The sequence below is a fragment of the Diabrotica virgifera genome, chromosome 1 (assembly GCF_917563875.1).
Source record: "Diabrotica virgifera virgifera chromosome 1, PGI_DIABVI_V3a".
NCBI lineage: Eukaryota > Metazoa > Arthropoda > Insecta > Coleoptera > Chrysomelidae > Diabrotica > Diabrotica virgifera.
Genome location: NC_065443.1, coordinates 288,515,094 through 288,541,388, shown reverse-complemented (window position 1 = coordinate 288,541,388; position 26,295 = coordinate 288,515,094). Strand labels below are relative to the sequence as shown.

General features: G+C 32.0%; 1 protein-coding gene across 1 annotated transcript in view; it reads left to right on the top strand.

The window, feature by feature from the left end:
* The window catches only part of LOC114333340 (girdin), a 52,534-nt gene extending 29,949 nt beyond the window's left edge, over positions 1-22,585 (top strand). Inside the window, exons 11-16 of the mRNA XM_050651478.1 lie at positions 374-661; positions 714-914; positions 4,484-4,722; positions 8,711-8,786; positions 8,852-9,107; positions 9,295-22,585. Coding sequence (XP_050507435.1) covers positions 374-661; positions 714-914; positions 4,484-4,722; positions 8,711-8,786; positions 8,852-9,107; positions 9,295-9,602 — 1,368 coding nt within the window. The 3' untranslated portion in view covers positions 9,603-22,585. The remainder of the gene's footprint in view (positions 1-373; positions 662-713; positions 915-4,483; positions 4,723-8,710; positions 8,787-8,851; positions 9,108-9,294) is intronic.
* The last annotated feature ends 3,710 nt before the right edge of the window (positions 22,586-26,295 follow it).

Sequence of the window (26,295 nt, the reverse complement as noted above, 5' to 3'; positions counted from 1 at the left end):
TTACTTAAAACAGGGTTAAAGATGTAAATGGCGCCGGAACTGTCCGAAAGGATCTCCCCGGCAAAAATGCCATACGATATTATTATTATTACCAATTCTACAATAATTATTAACAGCTTGTTCTATGGCCCTTATTTTGATACTGTTAAATACCTTTTTATAGCCTACGAAGGCAACAAATACGGGTACTTAACTGATTGTTAATAACTTCTCATAAACGGTTTGTACCCAATATTTTGTATTTTGATAACGATTTCCGAAGTGGAAGTAGAAACGTCAAATATAAATAAACTAATATAAACAAAAACAGTTTTTAGTTTGAATTTGTTTCTTCTGCTATTAAGGTATACTGATAATTTCTAATATGTTTTAGTTATGTAAAAAGCAGCAACTACAAAACAACCAACATGACACTCTTCTGTTGGACCAAGTGACCCTCAGAACCATCCACGAGCAGCTAAGTTTGGAGTATGAGGAAGCCAAAAACGAACAAGAGAACCTTAAGAAAGTTGCGAGAGACTTACGATCAGAAATGAGGTCGATCAAAGAGAGGAACAGCAACTTGGAAAGCAAAATCGCCGATCTGGAAGCTGAGAAGGATATTTTAAAGAATGACGCTAAGAGTTTAGGAAATTTGAGGGCGGAACATTCAAAGTTGAAGGTAAAATGTCTTTATGTGTTTGGTTCATCTTTCATGTTATTATGTTTTGTAGGACGACTTTAGAAACCTTTTCACGGCCAGCGAAAGACTAAAGCAGGAATACAGAGCTGTACAAGAAGAATTAAAAAATTTGAGAACTGAATCCAGAAATCTGAGGCTGGGCAGGACAGAGATGCAGGGCGAGCTCAATCTTAGATCTGACAGAATGGCAAGTCTACAGTTAGATAATGCCAAGCTGCAGCAAAAATGTGACGTGAGTATTTTTCTCTTTTTACCATTTTAATTGTATCCTTTGATAACATTTCTAACCCTTATATAGAAATAAATCGTGTATAATAGAAGAATATTATGATCTTAAGATGAAAGTTGATGTAAAGTGTGTCACTGATAATCCATTACACTGTTATGTGTTATCAACTGCCCTAATAACACCAAACATTCCATGTATGTTCCTAGAATGTACACACAGGATATTGAAAACATTCCTGAAATGTCCTCAAAAGCACAAGAATGTCCCCTAAATGTCCCAGGAAAGTCCTCTGTCAGCATTTTAAACATTCCTTGAATGTCTTGTTGGAACATTCCATGAATGTCTACGAATGTCCTTTGGACATTCACAGTATATTTTTTATACCTTCCCTGGATATTGTCACTGATGTGACATAATACCTCCGATTTGTTTTTTCATGAGTTTTGTAAGAGAGACTAAAAACTTTTTTTACAGTACCTATTTTCATATGATATTTTTTGACATGTTTTGTAGTAAATTCAACTATCTATTTACTACAAAACATGTCAAAATTTACATGTCAAAACAGGAGATGACCCTAAAAATGGTTTTTCGTCTCCTACAAAATTCATGGATAGTCCATTCTTTCACGGTTTTTGCTCTAAATTTTAAAGAACCGCTTGGATTGACATGAAATTTGGCATACGTATAGCTTACATGTCAAAGAAAAAAGTGATATTGTGCCGATTTGTGCTTTTGCCCTGGGGGTGACTTTCACCCCCTCTTGAGGGTGAAAAAATATATGTCCAAAATAAGTCCGGAAATGGGTAAACTGACTAATTTTAAGTAACTTTTGTTCTATAGAGCTTTTTCGCCAAGTCAACACTTTTCGAGTTATTTGCGAGTGAATATGTTCATTTTTCAACAAAATAACCACATTTTTAGACGGTTTTTTGCAAATAACTCAAAAAGTAAGTATTTTGTCGAAAAAACGTTTTTAGCAAAAATATAGCCTATAAAAAAGTAAAACAAATGGTGTACGCGTTAGGTCTCTGGATCTCGTAGAACCAGAGTTATAGCCAATGAAAAATATATTCATATTCACCAAATTTCAAATAGAATATTTCGACGTGAAATATCCAAAAAATTAAGCACTTTTTGGGGAAAACCCATTTTAACTTTTTTAAAGTGTTTAAAAAAAGCTTTATTTCTGTTTTTATAAAAAGTTTCTAACATTAAATTTAAGCAAGTTACGCTCAAAATAAAGTTGGTCCCTTTTGTTTTTGCAAAAAAAAAAATCGGGAGGACCACCCCCTAATTAGCAACTTAAATGAAATTAATCGTTACCGCTCCCCAAATTATTTTACTTATGTTGTATTTATATGATCTGTAAGTTTCATCGATTCAAAGTGCTTATTTTTGAAAAAATTTGGTTTCAAAGTAAAATTTTTAAAAATTTAAATTTTGAAAAATATGCTTTTTTTCAAAATAACTTAAAAATTGTTAGAGATACTAAAAATCTCGAAAAACAAAAAAGTTAGATTTGCTTTTCTGAATATCACGTATTTTTTTGTTTTTCTGTTAGACAAAAATTGATTAAGATTTGATGTTTCTAAATTTGCATACATTCGTGATTAGTGAGTCGTTCAACCCCTTTTAACTACAGCCCTTTCAATAATAAGGACTTTGAACCGATGAAACTTACAGATCATATAAACAATATTCTAGATCATTTAAGATACTAATTGGGGGGTGATTTTCTCGATTTTTTACCAAAACCAAAAGGGACTAGCTTTATTTTGAGCGTAACTTGTTTAATTTTGATGCTAGAAATTTTTTTTATAAAACAAAATTGAAGCTTTTTTTAACACTTTAAATAAGTCGTAATGAGTTTTCCCCGAAATGTGCTTCATTTTTGGTTATTTCACGTTAAAGTATTCCATTTGGAATTTGACGAATATGAACCTATTTTTCATTAGCTATAACTCTGCTTCTACTAGGTGTAGAAACATGATATATACACCATTTTTTTAAATTTTTTACAGGCTATATTTTTGCTAAGAATGTTTTTTCGACAAAATTCTTACTATTTGAGTTATTTGCGAAAAACCGTCTAGAAGCGTGGTTATTTTGTTGAAAAAATGAACATATTCACTGCCAAATAACTCGAAAAGTATTAACTTAATGAAAAAACTCTATAGAACAAAAGTTGCTTAAAATTAGCCAGTTTATCCATTTCCTGACTTTCTTTGGACGAATATTTTTTCACCCCCAAAAGGGGGTGACCACCCCCAGGGCAAAAGCACATATCGGCACAATATCACTTTTTTTCTTTGACTTGTTAGCTATGTGTATGCCAAATTTCATGTCAATCCAAGCGGTTCTTTAAAATTTAGAGGTTTTGCAATATTTTACCGTTAAAGAACGGACTAATAGGAGGTATTGTCACATCACCGACGATATACCAGAAGTATATGTGGTTATACCAAATAATACATCCTTGATAAACATTTTTATTGCACAAAATCTTGTCATATATTTTTTTCCATAATCATCACTACGATGATGATTCATTGTATTGAATTGTACATTACAATTACAATCTGGTCATAACTAACCAATGAGCAATTTTAATTTAACCTAAATTACTGCTGTTCCTTAAAATGAAGAGCTTACCCCATAGCGTCTCTTATGTAATCTAATAAGATTGTGCACTATTTTAACATACACAGGCACACAAGCACTATGCTCTGCTTTTCACTATCACCTATCACTCAAACTAGTTCAAAAGGCTTTGTCCAGTAGTATCGAGGAGCTGAATTTCCTCAGTATTCTTGTAGGTACTTATGAAGTTGTTGCTCGTGACTTTAAAAACAAATCCAGCTGTAAAATATTTATGTGCCTGAAGGCTTTTCTATGCTTTCATCTGCTGCATAGAGTAGTAACTGTGAGACTCCACCAGATATGTATAAATTTCTATAATAATAATTTGGTGGAATGCACTTTACTGTAAAATCAAATTCTGACTGAATTGTATATGGATCTAAATCCCCAATTATTTTCAGCTTCAATAAATATCTAAAACAATAAAAGAAATAATGTTATTGCTTGCAAAATTTATCAATATTGATAAATATCAGGGAAAAATGAACAGTAAATAAAAATTGTTTTCCCTACCTTTCTCCAACATCTGGAGTTTCCAATAATCATTTCCTTAAGTAATCACTTTGCATTGTGGTAAAGTTTATAAAGTTCACAAAATACAGCAAACGAAATCCAAGTGAATCCAAAATAGACAAAATACGACGATATACAATGAAAAATAGATATTACAAACATAACCTCTGTAACTTTTTGTATGCCAACCAGAAGTCACGTGGTTTGGATTGCCTCTCTTAAAATATAGGACATTGGTAGTATGTTCATAGAATGTCTTGTGGTAACATTCCACCAATAATTTAATCAGATGTTCACCGAATGTTCCTTGAATGTCCAGGACATTCAAACATTAATAGAACTTTGATAGTACATTCCTGGAATGTTTTGTGTTGTTAGGGTGGTATTTATCAATGTTCTTTTTCCTTTATTTTTAGATGTTATTTGAAATGAACCATTCCTTGGACTCTGACAGAAGAGCACTTATGGACCATGTTTCGCAGCTCCTCTCCCAATACCACTCACTTCTAACCCATTCGCTAGAAGACAAACAGCACTACCACATCGAAGAAAAACTTTACACGGACAAAGTCAATAACCTTTGTAGACAGAAGGAGAAGCTAGAGGAGAAGATTATGGAGCATTATAGAAAACTAGATAACGCGTCTTCTAAAAAGTAAGTATTTAAGTAACTGAAAGTGAAAGGTTAGGTAGAGTTCCGCGTCTTATCCATTTCCTCCATGCACTTCTATTGGTGGCCAGGTTCTTCATATCTCTTATATTAATGTCTCTCTTTTCACCTCATCATCCAGCCTTAAAAGTACACTGCTGAACATAGGCCTCCTCCCCCCGTTTCCAACCCCGTCTATCCTGTGCTGCTCTCATCCAGTTTTTATTTAGCTTTCTTAAGTCGTCAGTCCATCTTGTAGGCGGTCTCCATTCTTGTCTCCATTCTTGGCCTCCATTCCAATAACCTCTTTGTCCATCGCTTATCTGTCATTCTGCCTATGTGTCCTGCCCATCTCCACTTCAACCTGGCTATCCTTTCGATGACGTCAGTCATTTTTGTTCTTCTCCTGATTTCTTCGTTTTTGATTCTGTCTCGCAGAGTTATTCCTAACATCGACCGCTCCATTCTTCTCTGCGTGACTTTTAGTTTGGTAGCCGAGGCTTTAGTTAAGGTAAGTGTTTCTGATGCGTACGTCAAGACTGGGAGAACGCACTGATCAAATACCTTTCTCTTTAGGCATGTGGGCAACTCACTTTTAAAAGTTTCTCCGTTTTCCAAATGCTGCTCACCCAAGACCGATTCTTCTCTTCAGTTCATGAGTCTGGTTATCCCTGCCAACTCTTTTCACCTATATCATGGAATTGGTGCATCATGTCTTCCTTGGCCATCCCTTTTTTCTTTTTTTCCCCATTTTGGCTTCATGTACCTTCTTTGTTAGTCCGTTTTGCTCCAGTTGCTTTATGTGAACACTCCAGTTCAATTGTTTGTTTTCGATCTTCCTCATTATCGGTCCTTGCTCCAGCTCTCTAAGCAATGTTGACAAACAGAGGAAAAATTGTTTAATGTACTTTGTATGTTCTTGTTTTATTATGTATTGTTGTGGTTTGCTCAAATGTATGTTTATAATATTTATTTTAAATTCTCTTGGATTTATATATTTTTTAACAAATTAATATGATATCTCAGGGCTCTTTTACTAATTAAAACAAAACATGGCTTCAAAGTATTTTTTGCTAGTTGCCTTTGAGGAAAGGGATAGACAATAGGAAAATAAATTTAACGCACAATTATGAACTTACAAAGCAAATGTTATATTTTTAAAACCAATCAAATATCAAAAGTAAAAAAATTGAATAAACATATACCATGATACCATATACATATACAATGATCAGCATAACAAAAATTTCAAGCATCCATCAAATCATACATTCAAAATTATCAATACAAATTAATTAAACTTATATCCAAATCAAAGATTTCTTAATTTTAGTGATTCACGATAAAATTTCATTTATTTTTATTCTCAATAAAACCAACAAAACGAATAACTCTAATTTAAATAGGTGGTCGTGATTGATAGTCTCTGTTTACTAAAATTATGAAACTAACCTTTTGTCCCTAAAATTTGATGATTGTGCCTTTTCCACTTTGCTCGTACTTTTCAGTTTCTCCAAAGACTCCTGCTAACTCCTCGGCTCCAAATCTTAACTACATGAATAAACCCCTTCTCTCCAGACACAAGGATATCTCAACTAATCTAGATTTATACTGGATTTGGTCCAGTATAAATCTATACATCTGTTTATGACTTACAGCATGTCAATTATTTCTTCTGTCTGCTACCACAGTTGGAACTCCTCCACCAAACACAAATACAACTTTTCACAACATATACTTTTTTCAAAACTTGGCTAATAGGGAACATGCATAAATTTTTAAATTCGAAAAAAATGTTATAAATCACAACACAACATAATTTAAAACATGTATCAAAGATAAAAAAGTTTTGTTTGTCTTTCGTTTGGCCCCCAAAGACGATTAAAAATTCAAATTACACCAGGTGGTCCAAAACGCGTCGTGACGTCACTTGGTTTTACATTTACATTTTTCCAATAAAGTAAACAGAATTTTAAATTAGACGTTATAAACGTCAGTAGAAAATACATTTATGTGACGTTACAAGTGTTTTTGATCGCTTGAACTATTCATAGAAAAATTCGTACTTTTACAAAATGGTTTTATTTTCAATAGTAAACCTTCCTTCCTTTCCTTCAAAAACAGTATAAAACTACAATTTTAACAAACTGGTATATATTATTACAATGACATACGATAAAAGTCATTAGAATATAAATATTTTTGACTTATTCCACGACGATGAACTTGCCAAATACCCAAGTAGGTGGAGGCCAATAAACTAAAGAAGGAGAAGAAGAATATACCTAAATATAAGGTTGTGTCTATGTATACGTTACCGTGTACGCAAATAAAAAAGTTAGAGTGTCAGTGATTTCTTATTTTTTAGTTGTTTAGTGTTTGTTTTTAAATTAACTACGGAGTGTGGACAATTATTTAGTTCTTTTAATGGGTTTAAGAACATTTTAAAACAGTACGAAAAAGATAAGAGACTATAAATTAATATATATATTTTTTTAGTTATAAATGAAATAGTATGTATTACCGTAAAAGATTAAAATAAAAAGAAGACCTAAAGCTTTCACAATAATAATTAACTTGTTCTGAAGCTGAAATGGGAACTAAGCCACAATTTAACCAAAAAATGATTTTATTAACGTTTCGACGTCTAAATCGGACGTCGTTGTCAAAATACAAAATATTATTAAAGTAAACAAAAATGGTGTTGCTTAGTAAAAAATTTTGCTAATAATTTATTTAATCTGACTAATTTTTGTATTTTGACAATGACATCCGATTTGGACGTCGCGTCGAAACGTTAATAAAATCATTTTTTTAGTTAAATTGTGGCTTATTTCCCATTTAGAATAGTTGATTATAATAATTTACTTACGTATAAAAATTATTTTAACAATATTTTTTACGTGTTATGTCAACTAAATACATATATTTATTTTGCTAACCTAAATATATACTTTAATATATACATTGATTTATTACAATTAAGTTTGAAACATCTGAATAGTTCTGCTTCCCTTCCTTTAACAAATATTTTTCCATCAAACACACGCTAAACATATCAAAATAGCATGTACCAAAATATACAGTCACTGCGCACGCTAAATAATAACGTCACTGGCTTGATGAAGTTTAATTCGCGTGTACATACCTAACTTTTTTATTTGCGTACACGTTAGCGTGTACCTAGACACAGCGAAATATAACCATAATAATAACTAATGTAAAACTATGTGACGTCACGGGTCGTTTGAACTATTTTATACCGCTGAAGACTTTAAATACGTATTTCTAAGTTATTACGAGTTTTTGAAGCGTGAAATTTTGGAAATCTCATTTTTAAACAAGACTGAACATTATTATGTAATAAAAAAAATTGTGCAAGTTCCCTATTAGCAACGTCGTCTCAGCAGAAACTGTAGTGTTCTCGCGCGGTATTCAATTCACAATGCCCTCTCCTCTCATGGCAAAACTCCATCCAAATTATTAAATCTCCCACTTCGTTCTTTCCACCAATCAGGATCTATCTCTATCCCAACAAATTTTACCGTCTTCTCAAAAAACCAACTTTCTACTATCCAATAATCCGTAAGTCATTCTTAGTAAACACATACATAATTAACATTTTCAATTTCTACGGAAAAAAATATAATTACCTATCCCGATGACTATTCACTAAACCTACTCTTTTGTATCATTATTTTCATTGTTTCGTGGTATATCCATACAATAAAGTTCCGCAATAAATGTTTACAAATGTCTATCTAAATAAACGGTAGAAAAACCAATATATTGTCTTCTTAGTTTCTAAGAATGTTTTTTAACCGAATACGATTCACTAATTCCGAAAAAACACTTTCTACATATAATGCTTAATATACAGGGTGTTGCGACTTCTGTTGGTCGGTGATTTGATTTTTGTCTTAATATTTTCTGTTTTATTTTTGAAAAATATGTAAACCTTAATAGTATATATTATCATTATTTTTATTTACAGGAAAGGATTTGGTGCAACATTGGTACGAAGAGTAAGAAAAGCTGGTTCAGATATCATCAACAAAGTACCAAGTCGGGTAAGTAACTCTAAATCACCTGTGAGCGTCTCACGATTATAAATTTATTTGTTTCATTATTTCAGAATCGAAGATCTTGGCATGAAGATACAGCAGCTCGATTGACTCAATCCCAGCTCACTCTTTTACATGACGGGTCTGGGGAATCTAATGGCAATAATTCGGATAATAGTAATGAAGAAACTCCTGTACATAGAGTGGAACCTTTCAAGAGAAGTGTATCAGGTGGAGGAAGCCTCCATGGTCATAAACCAAGGGATGAGGTGGCCATGAGAAGGTCTTCGTACAGAGACTTAACGTCTCATAGAAATAGTGTCGCTGGTAAGTACTAATTGCAATGGTGAGAGGGCAGTGATTGATAGTATGGTAGTGACTGGATTTGGATACGCATTAATGGTTGTAAAATTATAATTTATTACAATGCTGTAACCGTAACTCCTTTTAATATACCATGGTATCATTATGTAAGTATTTTACTATTGATATAACAATTTCTAACAATTTTCAGGCGACCAGATGTTCACCCAAGATCCTAACTTGAGCCTCGGCTCCGTAGGTACCCGTCGTACCGTCTATCTCTCGGAAGAAGACACCACTCCGGTACCACCCTTACCGCCGCCAAACAACCGCACGTCCAACACTCCTCCTATGCTGGTATACAACAGAATTTCCACAGTGATAGGGGAACCCCAACGAGTATCCACGCCTCAACCGCAACACACCGAAGAAGTTACTAAAGAAACGGCCAATGGCGAGAGGGAGAAGCCAAAAAGCGCCAAAGAGACGGCAGTATGGTATGAGTACGGGTGTGTCTGATAGACCGATGAAAACTACAGGAAATGTATTTATTTTTGGAGCATTTAAAAGAGAGAAGAGATAGATTTTAAAAAATGACAAGAATTGAAAATGTTAAAAACAATTTTTATACAGAAATTTTTTAGAAGTTGAGAAATAAGTTTTCAATTTTTGTTGGTTTTTTCAACAAAACAATCAAAAATTTCGACTGTGACAAAGTATTTCCGATAAAATTCGACAATACCAAAATTTAGCTATAATTATTTATAATGATGCTGCTAAAAATGTTTTTATTAGATAAAGAGCAACGTTTAGACCATAAGTGTTCCATTTTTTTGAATAATAGCACTTTGAACACATACGTTACACACTATTTTTCCTATAAACTCCGGTAAACTAGTCAAAAACAACGAAACCGCGAATTCTGTAACTGGTAAGCGATTTTTTTCACCAATCACTTGGTGGTCAATAGTGTTAATGACAATTATTATTTTTGTAATCAGTGTACAATTCATTCCTGACACAATAAACACTGAAAACTTGTGTTTTCAATACTTTTTGCAAAATTTATTACAAACTAATGTCACTACAGCTGTTTCGGCAGAGTGCCTTTCTCAAGTACCTAATGTTTTTACTATACATATTTCTACACTTTCTAGTCTCTAATTGAATAAGTTGAGGAGAGGAAAGCTGTTTGTCTCAACTTAGTCATTCAGAATTACATCTTTTTTAATATATTAGTTTCCATAGTGTTAGAAATCCCATAAAATTGATTTGGTTGCTTAAATAGTTCGAAATCATATCCCTTTTTTCCCTTGTCGACGCCTGTGTTGTTCATTGTTCGCATGTTAGCGAAATTAACATGTGGCGAAGAAATGGACTTTCAACCACTTGAAATCCAAAAGTTCTTCCCCTCCGAGATAAGATGAGATGCATCGAGAGCTCGAATGTGTAAAGACGTGAATTCGTTCTTTTGTTTTTTCGATCGTTGTGTCTCCAGCCAGATGGGGTAAGCTTAACCTGAATTTAATTACTTTTATTTTCCTTTATTGTATTTTGAATTATTTAGCAACAACCAATTTCAATTTGTGTATTAGTGCGCCTATTGAGAAAGTCCACTTTCTTTCCATATTAGAGCTATCAGAAGGGAAAAGCCATTAGCAGGTGTTGTAATTAGTATGTTTATTGCTTGTTTTGATTTTATTACTTGTTTCGTTCAATATAGTCGGTTCGCTAAACTCAGACACAACTGGCTAGTAATTTTAGTAGATAATTTTTTTGTTTTTGGCCAAAATTGGCTAAATTATTAACTATTTAGTAATTATTAACTATTTAGTAATCATTTCTTTTGCCAACTTTACCAAATTGGCAAAATTACTTACTAAAATCACTAGCCAATTGTGTCTGAGTTTAGCGAACCGACAATACCTGCTAGTAACCAACACATAGATTCTAATAAGAATTGCCTAAGGCCTTTATTTTGAGTAGGAGGAATTTGAAAATGATCATTAAAATAATGATTATTTTTCTATTATCGAAGGCCCCTGTGTTCTGCTATACGTTTGTTAAAGGTTTTACCAATTTGACCGATGTACGCTTTTGGACAGTCACTCCATTAAATTTGTACACACCACTGTGTAAGTACTTTTTCTTTTGGCTCTCGGAAGATGTTTTCTCATTATTTGTTCAAGTCCTCACCCAATCTCCCTACTTCTACACTGTCTAGTTTAGATTGTATTGACACTGATTCGTTTCATTTGGAACTTACTAATTATTAGCAATTACTAAAGTATATGTTTTTTATTTTTTTAGAATCTTCAAATGTTAAGTATCTCTGTCGATCTTCTATTTTGAAATATCTGTCCAAAATATCATTTTAACTTAGATAATAATATTTTAAGAGGATTAATTTTATCAGAGTTTGTAGGAAAAGCTATTCATGACAAAGAAAATAATGTATATGGACTTGAATGTACTTTGCTTGTACACGGCAAAGTGTAGTAACAAATGTTTTATTTTTAAAAGAGATACATTAAATTCAAGTAACAGATTTTTTATTATCGAGCATAGAGCTGGATTGGGATGTAAATGGACTGTTTTAAAGCTCCAGTGTCCTTGAAAAATAATGTAAAGTTCATTATACGTATATATTTTTTTATTTTGGTGTTTATCACGTTATATTTTTTTTGAATTGGCAGAATTATGAAATGGCGTTCCGATAAGGTTCAGTGTATAAGTTTTGAACGAAGCTTTTAATGTTAGCTTTAATGCAGAGGAATAACCATAGACATATTACGGGAAGACAAGGCATACTGTGAAAAAAAAAACAACGTAACGCGGAAGCAGTCGATCGGTGGTCTATCTATCTCTTTTAACCAAGCGATCCCGCGCATGTGACAGACAAGGATGGCTAGACCACTCATTCCTTAATTTTGGCGTTACACCTCGATGCACAGTGCGGCCCATACCTTGCCTAATCTACTAGTTATTATATCTATGGGAATAACTCATGTTGTTCTGAAGCTATTTCTCTGTGGCATTTTTATAATTACGTATTTTTTATGGGAAATAAGCCACAATTTTACTAAAAAATGAACTTATTAACGTTTCGAAGCCCAAATCGCGTTTCGTTGTCAAAATACAAAATACTATTAAAATAAAACAAACATGTTGTTGCTAAGTAAAAAAATTCTTCTAATAATTTATTTAATCTGACTCATTTATATTGGCAATTCAGACGTATATTATACATTTTAAAGTAGAAGACTTTAAAATGATATCGCCAATATTTATGAGTTGCGTTCCTGGGACGACTTTACTAAAAGATAGTTCATTCGATTACATGAAATCAATCCCAACTCAAGAATATCCGTCGCAAAAAAATCGATTTTTTTGCAAAAAAAAAGCTCTCAAAATTTTTATTAAATATTATAAAACCATTTGCAAATAATAATGACACATTTATAAAAAATACACAACATTTTTTAAACAAATTAACAAATATTGAATTTAATCCAAATAATATTTTAGTAAGTTTTGACATAAACAGTTTATTTACAAATGTGCCATTAGATTTAATGAGTTTATAATTATTAGGAGAATTTTTTTACTTAGCAACAACATGTTTGTTTTATTTTAATAGTATTTTGTATTTTGACAACGAAACCCGATTTGGGCTTCGAAACGTTAATAAATTCATTTTTTAGTAAAATTGTGGCTTATTTCCCATAAAAAATAGGAATAACTCATAATAACACGCAACACTAAAAATGTATGTACACTTCCCGTCAGAAAAAACTGGTACACTTTTTTTTCCCAATGTAAACCTGTGTTTAGACTGGATACAATAGTTCGTGAATCACTTCGCTATTTCCATAACAGATAACGGAATTGCACTAAATCTAAATACATAAAAATGACGTTTAAAAATGACGTATAAAAGTTTTAGATATGTATTATTTTTATTACTACCAATTGACCATCATTGAAGAAACCTGGGAAAGCTTGGACGAAGATGAAAATTTATAACTAAATTTATTTCTCGGTGCCCAGAAGATTACAAGAAGTGATTAATAATAATGGAGCTATGACAAAATATTAATATTTCAGCAGTTTCGAATTTTAATACATATATTTAAATTCCACACTTGTTCACTTTAAAAGTTATTCATATTGTATTAATTTCAAATCAATTTTTTTTATTTTTCCCGTGTTTATTCTAGTATCCCACAACTATAGAGTTTTTCATTTATAGTACAATTTACGAGAAACCAATCACGCTTCTCGATTTTAATTTAAACATAATACTTTAAAGTTATGTCTTGATTTATTAACTATCATTATTTTTGAATTGAAATATTTTCATAAATTATAATAAAACACGAATCAATATATGGGTACTTAATTGAGATGACTGGCAACTTTGTCCTAGAAATTAGAATGACACATTTGATAAGATCAACTTACACAACTTGGAAGGCGCGATTTTCGGTTATAAGAGTTGTACCAGTTTTTTTTGATGCGATGTGTATATCAATAAAAATAATATTGTTGTACTAACGTTAAGGAATAAGAAATTTATGATTACGAATCTGCAATCAATCATAAACAAGTCTGGCTAATTGGATCTGCCAAACCCATTTTTCAGAAAAAAAAATCTAATAATAATACAATTAAATTCGATTTTTTAGTAAATTTTAGTAAATTAGTAACAAATTTTTTAGTAATGATAATTCTAGTAGTGATAGAGAAGATCCATTCAAGTAATGCTAGATGTGAGATTTTGACCAAATGAAATAAATATATTGCTACTTTTTTTTTATTTTATTTGGGATACAGACAGGACAAACCCATAAAAGTATCCACTACAGAATTTCAGATACATTTACAATTTTACAAACTGATATATAACTACAAACTAAAAGTAAAAATATTCATTGAAGTTAGAACATAAATACAGAAAATGATATAATATGTATGAACAAAAGAGAAGAAAAAAAAAATGAGAAAATAAGCGATAACAAGACTGAATACACCAAAAGACTAAGTTTCAAGGAAGTGATTCTTCAATAGTTTTTTAATAATATCCGCTTTATGAAAGAAGATATCTATATCCACAACCTAGACAATTTATTATAAGTATTTGTCATTCTATGAGCAGGTGAATTTAAAAAGTAATTTGTGCATGCTTGGTCCGTAACAAAAGTATAATTATTTCTAGTAGTGTGGCTTGGAGTACGAATTTTCAGGAAATTTATAAGGTCAATACAATCTACATTATTATTTAGGACCTTGTGAACAAATAAGACATCCACAATTTGTCTACTATGCTCAAGAGAAATTATTTTTAAATTAGAGCGAATGCGTTGTCTATCACTATCAGGATAAAATTTCCTTTTACAATAGGAAATAAACTTGTTTTGAATGGATTCTACTTTAGAGATGTATACCGAATAACGCGGATTCCAAATAATAGAACCAAACATTAAAATACTATTGACATATGCCATATATAACGTTCTAATGGTAAAAGGGCTTTGTAACTCAAAACAAGTTCTATATATGAAGCCCAATTGCTTACTGGCTTTTCTAGTAATATTAGAGGTATGTTGATCAAAGAGTAGCTTACGGTCCAAAAGTATACCAAGATCTTTAACGCTTTCTACTGCATGCAATACACACTTAGAAATTTCATATGTGTTATAGTTTAAGTCAGGGCTGCTGCGAGAAAAATGTATATAATTACATTTTGAAACATTTAAAAACAGGTTATTTCTTACACAATAATCAGATAAATTGTTTAAGTCTTCTTGAAATTGAATTCTATCATTAGGACATGAAATACAGTGATATATCTTTAAATCGTCGGCATACATAATAAATTTAGTAAATTTAAAACAGGCAGAAATATCATTAACATATAAATTAAAAAGTAAAGGACCTAAATGGGACCCCTGAGGCACTCCTGACGTAGTGATCACAGCATTGGATTTAAAAGCTCCTAAAATTACTTGTTGTGATCTATTTCTGACGTATGAGTCAAACCATCTTAATAAATTACCATGTATACCGATTTCAGATAGTTTCAAAACAAGAATCGAATGATCATTTTATCGAAAGCTTTACTGAAATCAGTATAAACTGAATCAACGCTTTTTCTCTCATTTAGACTTTGAAGTATATATTCATATTCAATGTATAAGAATAAGTTTGTATCGATTGAACGTTTTTTCATAAAGCCATGTTGTTCAATATTAAGTAGGTTTTTTACGTCATAATAAAGAAAATCAGAAATTATACTTTCAAATACCTTACTAAAAATATTTAACTTAGAAATAGGTCTGTAATTTTCAACTTTGCTTTTATTTCCGGATTGATGAATTGGAATAATAAAAGCATTTTTCCATTTATCAGGAAATTGACCGGCATTAAGTGATTTATTAAACAACAGAAATAAAGGTTCTGATAAAGATTGTTTACAGTTTTTAATAAAATCAGTAGGTAGCTCATCTGGTCCAGGCCCTTTATGAGGTAAATTTTCAAGTTTATTTTCAATAATTTCGCGAGTAATAGTACATTTACAGATATTTAAAGGCGTGGTAGTGTAAATATTACCAAAATTGCTAACATTACTAGGTACAAAAACAGAAGCAAAGTAATCAGAAAATACGTTACAAATTTTCTGTACGTCAGTAGTAGAGCCCTGAGCAGTAAGCAAACTGTTTGGAAAACTATTGGAATTTCTCTTATTTTTTACAAATTGTCAGAAATATTTAGGATTTTCAGTAATATTGGTTTCAACGTTAGTTAAATATTTTTTATAATCTTCATTTATTAAGAATTTAGATCTGCCCCGTAAAATTTTGAAGGTTAAATAATCTAAATTATTGTTGTATTTTTTCCATCGACTATGAAATTTAAGCTTTTCTTTAATAACTTTTATTGTAGAAGTAGAGAACCAAAGAGGGTATCTTTTATAGTAATTAGGATATGTAGGTACATGCAAATCAATGATTTTATCAATAATATTATAAAACAAATTTACAGCTTCATTTATATCATTTAACTTAAATTTAGTTTTCCAGTCAACTGCATATAAAAGACGGTTAATTTCATTAAAATTCGAGAGTTTAAAATTTCTTCGAGATTGGTTTAAAACCCTAGTGCAAATATTAAAAGGAATATCTACATCAAACTCTAGAGTATTGTGATATTTATCCTCGGGAACTAGTGGATTCGTAGACAAACATACATTTTTTATCAAAAAACTATTGTTAAATATAAGGTCTAAAGTATTTCCTGATTTATTGACATTTGGGTTGCACTGAACCATACCAACCAAAGACATTGTGTCAACTAATAAGCTTGATCTAGGATCATTATAATTACTTGGTTTGCAGTGGTCATTCCCATATAGTAACCATTTAATTTCAGGGAGATTAAAGTCTCCACAAATGACAAAAATATCATTAATATTATTTAGGTAGATATCAACAAGCTTATTACAAAAAAATTTAATGCAGCCATGTCTCTGGGAGGTATGTAAACACAACCCACGTGTACTTTTTGTTTATTCCGAGGAGTGATGGTGACCCAAACATCTTCTGCTTCAGAACACCAAGACTCTTCGGAATAGCTAGTAAGTTCCTCGGACACAGCTATAAGAACACCTCCTCCCGTAAGTTTGCTAGAAGAACTTGTCTCCCTATCCCGTCTATACACTTTATAACAAGAAAAAATTTCTTCACTTAAAATTGATGTATTCAGCCAGGTTTCCGTTAAACAAATTATGTTTTGTTCACAATTAAGAATATTGCGAAATACAATGCTAACTTTTGAATTTAATCCTCTAACATTTTGATACAAAAAAGACAGATTAGAAACACCAGCCATATCCATAAAAAAAATACAAAAAACAATGTCAAAAAAATAAATATGTAGTTTAATCCAACTTCTCGATATCCCCATCGCATGAAATTTTTATAATTCGGGATCTGTCATCCTTTCGCACAAATATGACGCAATTTCTTGTCCAAATATATTTGTATTGTTTTGATTTCGCAGCTAGTTTCGTATCTCGTAGAAGTTTTTTATTTTTAGGAGTCAAGTGTTCATTAACATATAATTGGTCAGATATATTTGCTATTTTCAATCCCCTAAAACTACCATTTTGACGAAGTTTTGCTTTTGCGGCAGCCAGAAATGCATCCTTTTTAATTTTTTTAGAAAATTTTACAATAATAGGCTTAAGTAGGTCTGTACAAAAAGTTGAGGAACGGTAAAAAGAGTCAACATCACCTTCGGTTATAGGGAGATCGATAGCCGAACCAATTTCGGAAACTATTTTTAAAACATTCTCGTTATCTTTAAAAGGAACTCCGCATATCTCAACATATACAATACAATTTTTTCACATTGTTAAATATGATATACATGATATATCTTCCAGTGCCCCCTGTTTGTTACAGATAATAAAAGCTTCGATTATATCGGTAACACTTCAAGTTCCATACATTTTTTGTTTGATTAAAGCTTCCAGTTCTTTTACATCCTAATCCGAAAAGAAATGCTAGTGTAGTAAGCAGAAAAGACAGTTCTTGCCAATAATAACATTAGTTCGATAGAAACGTTACCCAGTTTTTTACCAATTGTTTTTAAACATAATTTTAGATACTTTTTACAACATATATTAGGGCTTCCGTAAGTCCTTCTATAAATAATAGAGTTTTATAGTTTTCCCAACTTTTATTTCATTCTAAACAATTTTTAGAATAGGTTTTTTTTTATTTAGAAATACTACATGACGACATTGTAGATTTTATGGATACCTAGAAAAGTGCCTATGGGTGTAGAAAAAAATGCCTAGTTTTAAATTATGAATTAGGTTTTTAAAATATACTTATGGCAAAAAAAATAAGCACAAATATTTTTTAAATACACACACCGGCAAAATTAGCCGAACACGTTAAAAATGGGACATGTTTGATGTCTCGTATTTCATAAACCAGTGGTCCGATTTGAGTGATCATTTTAGTATGTTATTGCCTTGTTATTTAAGAATATCGTTGTAATAATATTGTTGCTAGAAAGGTAAATACCATTTTATACCGGGTGTACCAATCATACTGTGTTTTTTTCTTAAAGTTTGGAACACCCTGTGGAATATTCTAGCATATGTAAAATATTAGAATTAATACTCGATTGTAGACTTAGGCTTGCTTAACATTTTCCTTTTCAATTCATTTACTTGTGTGAGATAATAAAAAAGTTATGTGCGTTAACAGCTATTCATGTTTTTCATCAATAAATACTCATAGTAGGGGAGGAAAGTATACTAAATTTGCAGTTACTCGAGCGTTATGGGAACCTATTAAATTGTGAAGAGTATGTGCTAAAATCAGAAAAAGGTTAAGTTTTCCATAAAGTGGGAGATTTTTAATTTTTTAATTTAATTTTCCATTTGAAACAATCATTTTTCTCCGATTATAGCGCTATCTATCCATAATTCGAAAAAATATGTCGAATAAAAGTTGCTTATTTTTACGTAAAGAATTCAAATCTGCAATAAAAATTGGGAGCTCCTATTTAAGATTTTAAATTAAATCCCCCACCCCGCCTCCGTGGGGGCTCGTGACACCCCACGGAGAGGGGTGGCGGGTAAATTAAAAATTATAAATACGAACCCTGCGATATTTTGCGAAATGAACATCAGATCGTAAATCTGCAAAATACACATATTCAATATTTTTCAAAAATCTACCGAATGGCACCAAACAGGACCCCCCACGGAGGTGGGGTGGGGGGTTACATTAAAATATTAAATAGGAACCCCCAATTTTTATTGCAGATTTGGATCCTTGACGTAAAAATAAGCAACTTTTATTCGCAACATTTTTTCCTATTATGGATAAATAGCGCTATAATCGGAAAAATCGATTGGTGGAAATGGAAAATTAAATTGAAAAATGGAGAGTCCCACACTTTATGGAAAACTTAACTTAACTTTTTTTGGTTGTAGCACCCACTCTTCACAATCCACTCCAGGTCACAAGAACGCTCGAGTAATTGCAAAATTAGCATATATTTCTCCCCTACTATGAGGTTTATTGATAAAAAACATGGCTAGTTGTTAAAGCACATAACTTTTTTATTTTCCAACATAGGCAAATGAATCAAAAAAGAAAATGTTAAGAAAGCATAATTCTACAATTGAGTTTTAATTTTAATATTTTATATATGCTGGAATTTTCCACAGGATGTTCCGAACTTTAAGAAAAAAACACAGTATGCTTGTTACACCCGGTATAAAATGACATTTACCTGTCTAGCAACAATATTATTACACCGATATTCTTAAATAATAAGGCTATGACATACTAAAAGAGTCACTCAAATCGGACCACTGGTTTATGAAATACGAGACATCAAACATGTCCCATTTTTAACGTGTTCGGCTAATTTTGCCGGTGTGTGTATTTATTTACAGAAGTATACATTATAATATTCTTCCTATTTAATTACATTATAAACTTTGCAACGTCATTTTTTTCAATACATTAATAATGAGTGGCTCTTTGCCACTTTGTGGATTTTTTATACAGGGTGTCCCCGAAAATAGTGCATTCCTTTAAGGTATGGATATAATACACAATGTAGAACAAAAAAGTCCTATAACATTTTTTTCTAAAGTTTACGTTTCCAAAAAAAATACATTGTTCCCCATATAAGCGAACTTTTATTTTCATAAAATTAACTAATTTGGCATGACTGTACAAGAACTGTTTGTGATTTAGTTTATTGACACCACAAATGTAGGTCAAACAGGTACGCTTGCAAAATAATTGTACCACCCCATGTTTGAAAATCCAACAAAACAAGAATTTGTTTGTTTGTTTAGGATTAAGACATGGTTTAATGTAAATACTTATGGCTAAAATGCTGCAACTATTCAGTCAGATTTCAATTTGCATACCAAAATGTATTTTGGTTTTAGAAAAAAATGTTATAAGACTTTTTGCACTACATGGTGTCTTCTACCTATTCCTTTAAGGAACGCACTATTTTCGGGGACACCCTGTGTACTCAGTTACTCTATGGGCCATTGATCGAATCAAGTGGTCTATATCATATTATTATCTAGATTCTCTTATGGCATCCTCTCTTCGAGGTTTGCTGGAGGACGTGTCAATCGATTTAGGTTTCGACCTACCATATCCCACACATGTTCGATGGGTACAAATCAGCTGACCTTGATGGCCGCTCCAAAGTCTCTATATAGTTGTTCCATTTTACCTTTGCCCATGCGCTACGATTCATTTTCAAACAAATTAAATTAAAACATAAAGTGAAACGTACGCCGATGTGTATAGTATATAGACTGTAAACAGTATACAAAATGTATATACACATCGACGTTCGTTTCACTTTATGTTTTGACTTAATTTGTTTGAAAACGAATCGTGACGCATGGGAAAAGTTAGAGTAGAAGAACTATACCAGATCCTTGTATGGACTCCATAGTTTCACGGACAATATGAGGTCTTGCGTTATCCTGTTAGAAGATCGTATTTGGAATGGTTTGTGGATATGGTTTGGTTAAGGTTATGGTAGAGAGGGACAGTCCTTCAAAGACTTCTAAGGCGGCTCCATTGTATCAAACCTATCAAACATCTCAGGCTCTTCCAGGCTCCAAATCTGAGCTCTTCCTGCAGTTCCAAACGCTGCAGTACTTCATTAATATATCGTCGAGCTGTCAGAATACCATTAATAATAACTAAAGGTAATCTGCTTACCAAACATATAATAGCACTTCATACCATAATGCTTGGTTTTCTTGCTGTATGACGTTTAACATAGCCAAGTCTATATTTCGTCTCGCACCTCGAAAATGAAACTTCAGTTAAAGAAAAAATAGCGAGGTAAAAACTTTATTACATACACAGAGTGTCCCAAAAGTAGCGGAACGGTCGAATATTTCGCGAACTAAACATCCGATCGAAAAACTGAAAAATACGGGTTCAATAATTTTAAAAAATCTATCGAATGACATCAAACACCACCCCTCAGTCCATCCCCAGGAAGTGGGGTGGGAGGCAACTTTAAAATCTTAAATGGTTACCCCCAGTTTTTATTGCAGATTTGGATTCCTTGCTGAAAAGTAAGGAACTTTGATTCGAGACATTTTTTCGAGTTGTGCACAGATGGCGCTATAATCGGAAAAAACGATTTATAGTGATACCAGAGGTAAATTATAGAAACGGTCTAATATCTCGAGAAATACACTTCCAAATTAAAAACCAAAAAATACTTGTTTAATATTTTTCAAAAACCTATCGAACAACACCAAACATGACCCTCCACTTCATCCCGTGTAGGTGGAGTGGGGGTAACTTTAAAATCTTAAATAGGAACCCTCATTTTATATTGTAGATTTGGATTCCTCGTCAAAATAAGCAACATTTGTTCAAAACATTTTTTAGAATTGTTGATATATGGCGCTATAATCGAAAAAATACGATTTATTAGCGCCATCTATCAACAATTCTAAAAAATGTTTCGAATAAATGTTACTTACTCTTTCAAGAGGAATCCAAAACTGCAATAAAAAGTGGGGGTTCCTATTTAAGATTTTAGAGTTACCCCCACCCCACCTCCAGGGTGTGGAGTGGGGGGCCGTGTTTGGTGTCGTTCTATAGGTTTTTGAAAAATATTAAACACTTGTTTTGTGGTTTTTCATTTCGAAATGTATTTGTCGAGATATTAGACCGTTTCTATAATTTACCTATGGTATCATGATAAATAGTTTTTTCCGACTATAGCGCCATCTATCAATAGTGGGAAAAATTTCTCGAATAAAAGTTGTTTACTTTTACATAAGGCATCCAAATCTGCAATAAAAATTGGGGGTTTCCATTTAAGATTTTAAAGCTACCCCCACCCCACCTCCAGGGGGTGGAGTGTGGGGTCGTGTTTGGTGTCGTTCCATAGATTTTTGAAAATGATTAAAAACGTATTTTTCAGTTTTTCGATCTGACGTTCATTTCGTGAAATATTCGACCGTTCCGCTACTTTTGGGACACTCTATATATTTTAGATCAGATTTACAAATAAATGACCATATACAAAGTGTTACATTTTTTGGCCATTAGTATATTTAAAAAAAGATATTTTGTGTACATGACAGAATTGGGAAAACTATAAAATCTGATGAAGGAAAAAATGTGATTTTATTCAGTCTGCCAACAAAATGCAATAGTAGATAAAGAAAAAGTTAGGTTAGGGAATCTTTTTATACGAATTGTATTAGTTTTTGTACTTAATTTGTAACTGGTTCATGCACTTTTTTTATTTTAAAAGCTTGGTACCACTCTATTTATTAACTCGTCTTAGGTAGTGTTCTTGAAGAGTATGACAATTTTTCCCAGTGATATATGTATGTATTATTTTGAGCTATTTATGTACGCCAATGCACAATGAAAAAAAAAATAAAGATTTTAAAAATATAATATTCGTTTTAGATTATACCTACTTTTATCCCAATGATTTGAAAACAATGGATACACATGTGCTTCTTCTTCTTCTTAAGTGCCGTCTCCTAATCGGAGGTTGGATTATTATCATCACTATCTTTTCTCCATCTACCACTGCTCTAAAGAGTTCTATAGAACTGCATCTAAACCAGTCCCTTAAATTCTTCAACCATGACACTCTCCTTCTTCTTTTATTCCTCATCCCTCCTATCTTTCCTTGTATTATCAGTCTTAACATTTCATACCGCAGTCCCCTCAATATGTGTCCCAGATATTGTAACTTTCTTATTTTTATTATATTTATTATTTCGTATTCTTTGCTCACATCTCGCAATACTTCCGTGTTCGATTTCTTCTGTGTCCATTCTGTTTTAAACATCCATATTCTGTAACACCACATTTCAAATGACTCTAGCTTATTTATGTGTTCTTGCTTTAATGTTCAGCTTTCAAGTCCATATTTCAGTATCAAGGACACTCAAAGCTCTTACTCTCAGTTCTTATCGAAGGTATTTGTTGCAGATAATTGTTTTCATATTTACAAACGCATTTCTTGCTATTTCTATTCTGGCCCTTATTTCTGTTGTTTGATCATTATTGTCTAAAATCCAGGTTCTTAGGTATTTGTATTTATGAACCCTTTGTATCGGTACATTTCCCAAATGTTTGCGAATTTGTATATTCGTTTTCTTAGTTATTTGGTCTTTTTTAAAAAGCATTTCCTTTAATCACAATTAAGCAAAAACATCGCAAACCCTGGACTACCAAAGGTGTCCGCATATCAGCCAAAAACATGTTCACTACTGTATATCAAGAAATTTACTACCAACGTCTCTGTTACTGAATATATCACCAAGTACAGGGCAATCTATTTAAAAGTATAAAATCAGCTAAAAAATTGTATTATCAAAATCGTCTTAGAAGCTCTAAAAGTGTTGCAAAAGAAACTTGGTCCATAATAAACGATCTTCGAAATAAAACTCGCACAGCTCAAACATTTTCCCTTCCAGACCCAGAAAATCTAAATGAATACTTTGTTAATGTGAGTAAAAATATAACATCAACTATTGTGTCACAACAAGATCCCATTTCCTATCTTCCTAATTCAAGAAAGGTTTCGAATTCATTCTTTATACGACCGGTTGATAAATCCGAATTGATCCAAACAATCAATAGTATCAAAAGCAAATCTTCCTGCAGTACCGATGGACCTTCCATAAAAATTTTCTCAAATCTCCCAGACAATGTGTTGGGAGTCCTCATCTCTCTAATGATTCTTTTGAGAAAGGTAAATTTCCAGAGTGCCTAAAGACGGCCATCATTATTCCTCTTCATAAGGGTGGTGAAAAATCTAATGCCTGCAATTATAGACCTATTGCATTACTACCGGTACTCTCCAAAATTGTTGAGAGACTCATAAAAGCCCGACTTATGTCCTTTCTCGTTGATAACAAGATTTTATCACAAAATCAGTTCGGCTTTTTAAATAATAAATGTACCACCGATGCCATGTTTTCTGTACTACATGAGGTTTATCAAGCATTAAACAATAATCTGCACACTGCCACTGTTTTTTGTGATTATGCCAAAGCTTTTGATTGTGTAAACCACGACATTTTGATAAAAAAAAACTAGATTTCTATGGAATTCGAGGTATTTCTTTGAACTGGTTTCAATCTTACTTGGATAATAGGAAACAACTGGTTAGAGCAAATGATACAGACTCTAGTCTCAAAAAGGTTGTATGTGGGGTACCACAAGGTTCAGTATTGGGTAATCTACTTTTCCTTATCTTTATTAATGACATCACTAGTTTAAAAATCGATGGAAAAGTTTTTCTTTTTGCAGACGATACCAGTATCACTTGGAGCAACTCAAATATCGCAACTCTTCATGCTACTATAACTTCTGATCTACTCACAATAAAATCCTGGTCCGATTCTAATTTACTCTCTTGTAACGTAGATAAAACAGTAGCATTACACTATAAAGGAACTCTTCAACCCTTACCTCTTCCTAACAGCCAGATCAGTATCGTTGATTCTGTAAAGTTTCTTGGTATTTTTTTAGATAGCAACCTTAAATGGTCCCTTCATAACGATGTGTTAAGCAAGAAACTATCCTCAGCTTGCTTTGCAATAAGATTTGTTTCGAATGAAATGGATTTATCCTCTTCCAAAATAACATACTTTTCATTGTTGGAGTCCCATCTTCGATATGGTCTGCCTTTTTGGGGTTTTGGTACAGCTGCCCAATCCGATGTTATTTTTAAATTACAAAAAAGAGCAACAAGATATCTGTTTGGCCTCAGAAGAACAACACATTTCAGAAGCTACTTCAAAGATCACAGGATTCTAACATTACCTTCTTTATATATTTTAGAAACTGTTTGCTTAATTCATAAACATCTACATGTCTTTCCAGCAAGACCTAGACATGACTATTCCACCAGAAATTCTACCTTTGACATCTATTTACCGATCCCGTCCAGTGAGTTAGTAAAGAAATCTATATTATATTCTGCAAAAAAACTATACAACCATCTCCCTCTACAACTTAAATCTGCATCATCTTTCCCCAAGTTCCGTAAAATGACAAAAGCCTATTTATCTGAAAGACCATATTATTCAATAGCAAGCAGAGTTTCTTAACCAATAACTAAGAAATTACAGTATTCTTATGTTCAAGTACAATCTTAATCTATATTTGAGTGTCATATGTAGCAGCATAACATATTAAATTACTTATTAAATTTCTTAAGGTAGATTACGCAATTTGCAATTTTTTTTTATTTTGCAATAGATTGTTACTGATTTTTTTATTTCACTTTATTATGTTTTATTTATATTGACGATTTGTATAATTTTAGTAAATTGTATTTGTTATTGTTTTTATTTATGATCCTTGTAAGCTTTGTCTATAAAATTGTTAAATTTTTCATGACAATAAAGCATATTTCTGTATTGGTTTTTAGTGCATCTTCTTGACAGAAACTGTTTGTTTTGTTTAGTAGTAATTGGAGTTCTTCAGCAGAGCCTACCATAATCACTGTGTCATCTACATTCTACATATCTTACGTAGTTAACAGATCTTCCGTTAATTATTATTCCTTCACTTAGTTGATAGTTATGCTTCCTCCAAAATGGCTTCACTATGTACATCAAATAGTAATGGATAATACATCCCTGCCTAACACCTCTCCTGATTTCAATTTAGATTTAGGTTCGCTATCTGCTTATTATTGTACCCTCGGAGATCGCTGGGAAAATTTCCAGTCAAAATAACAAAATTCAGTTTGACAACAATGTGTGAATGTTGATAGTAACATATCCTTTTTAAGATAAACAGAACTGTAATTTAGTCCAGACAAATTAATATATTTTTTTGACAACACAAATGAGATTTTTCAACCAAATAATGTTTCAAATATGATAATTTTTAATTGGGTTTTGATAATGAGCTTGCTTTTTTTGCCATTAAAGTAGAAAAAACTATAAATTTCACTCATTAAATCATTATCGTCTTAATTAATTTAACTGTAATAATATCCGTCGACTAATTCTGAATGATTAATGGACTGTTAAAACATTTTATCTGTAGCGGCTTCTGGAATGTCTTAAAAATATCGAAATTCATTGATAAAATGCCCATATCCCACCGATCTTCGCTTCGACCATACAATTTTT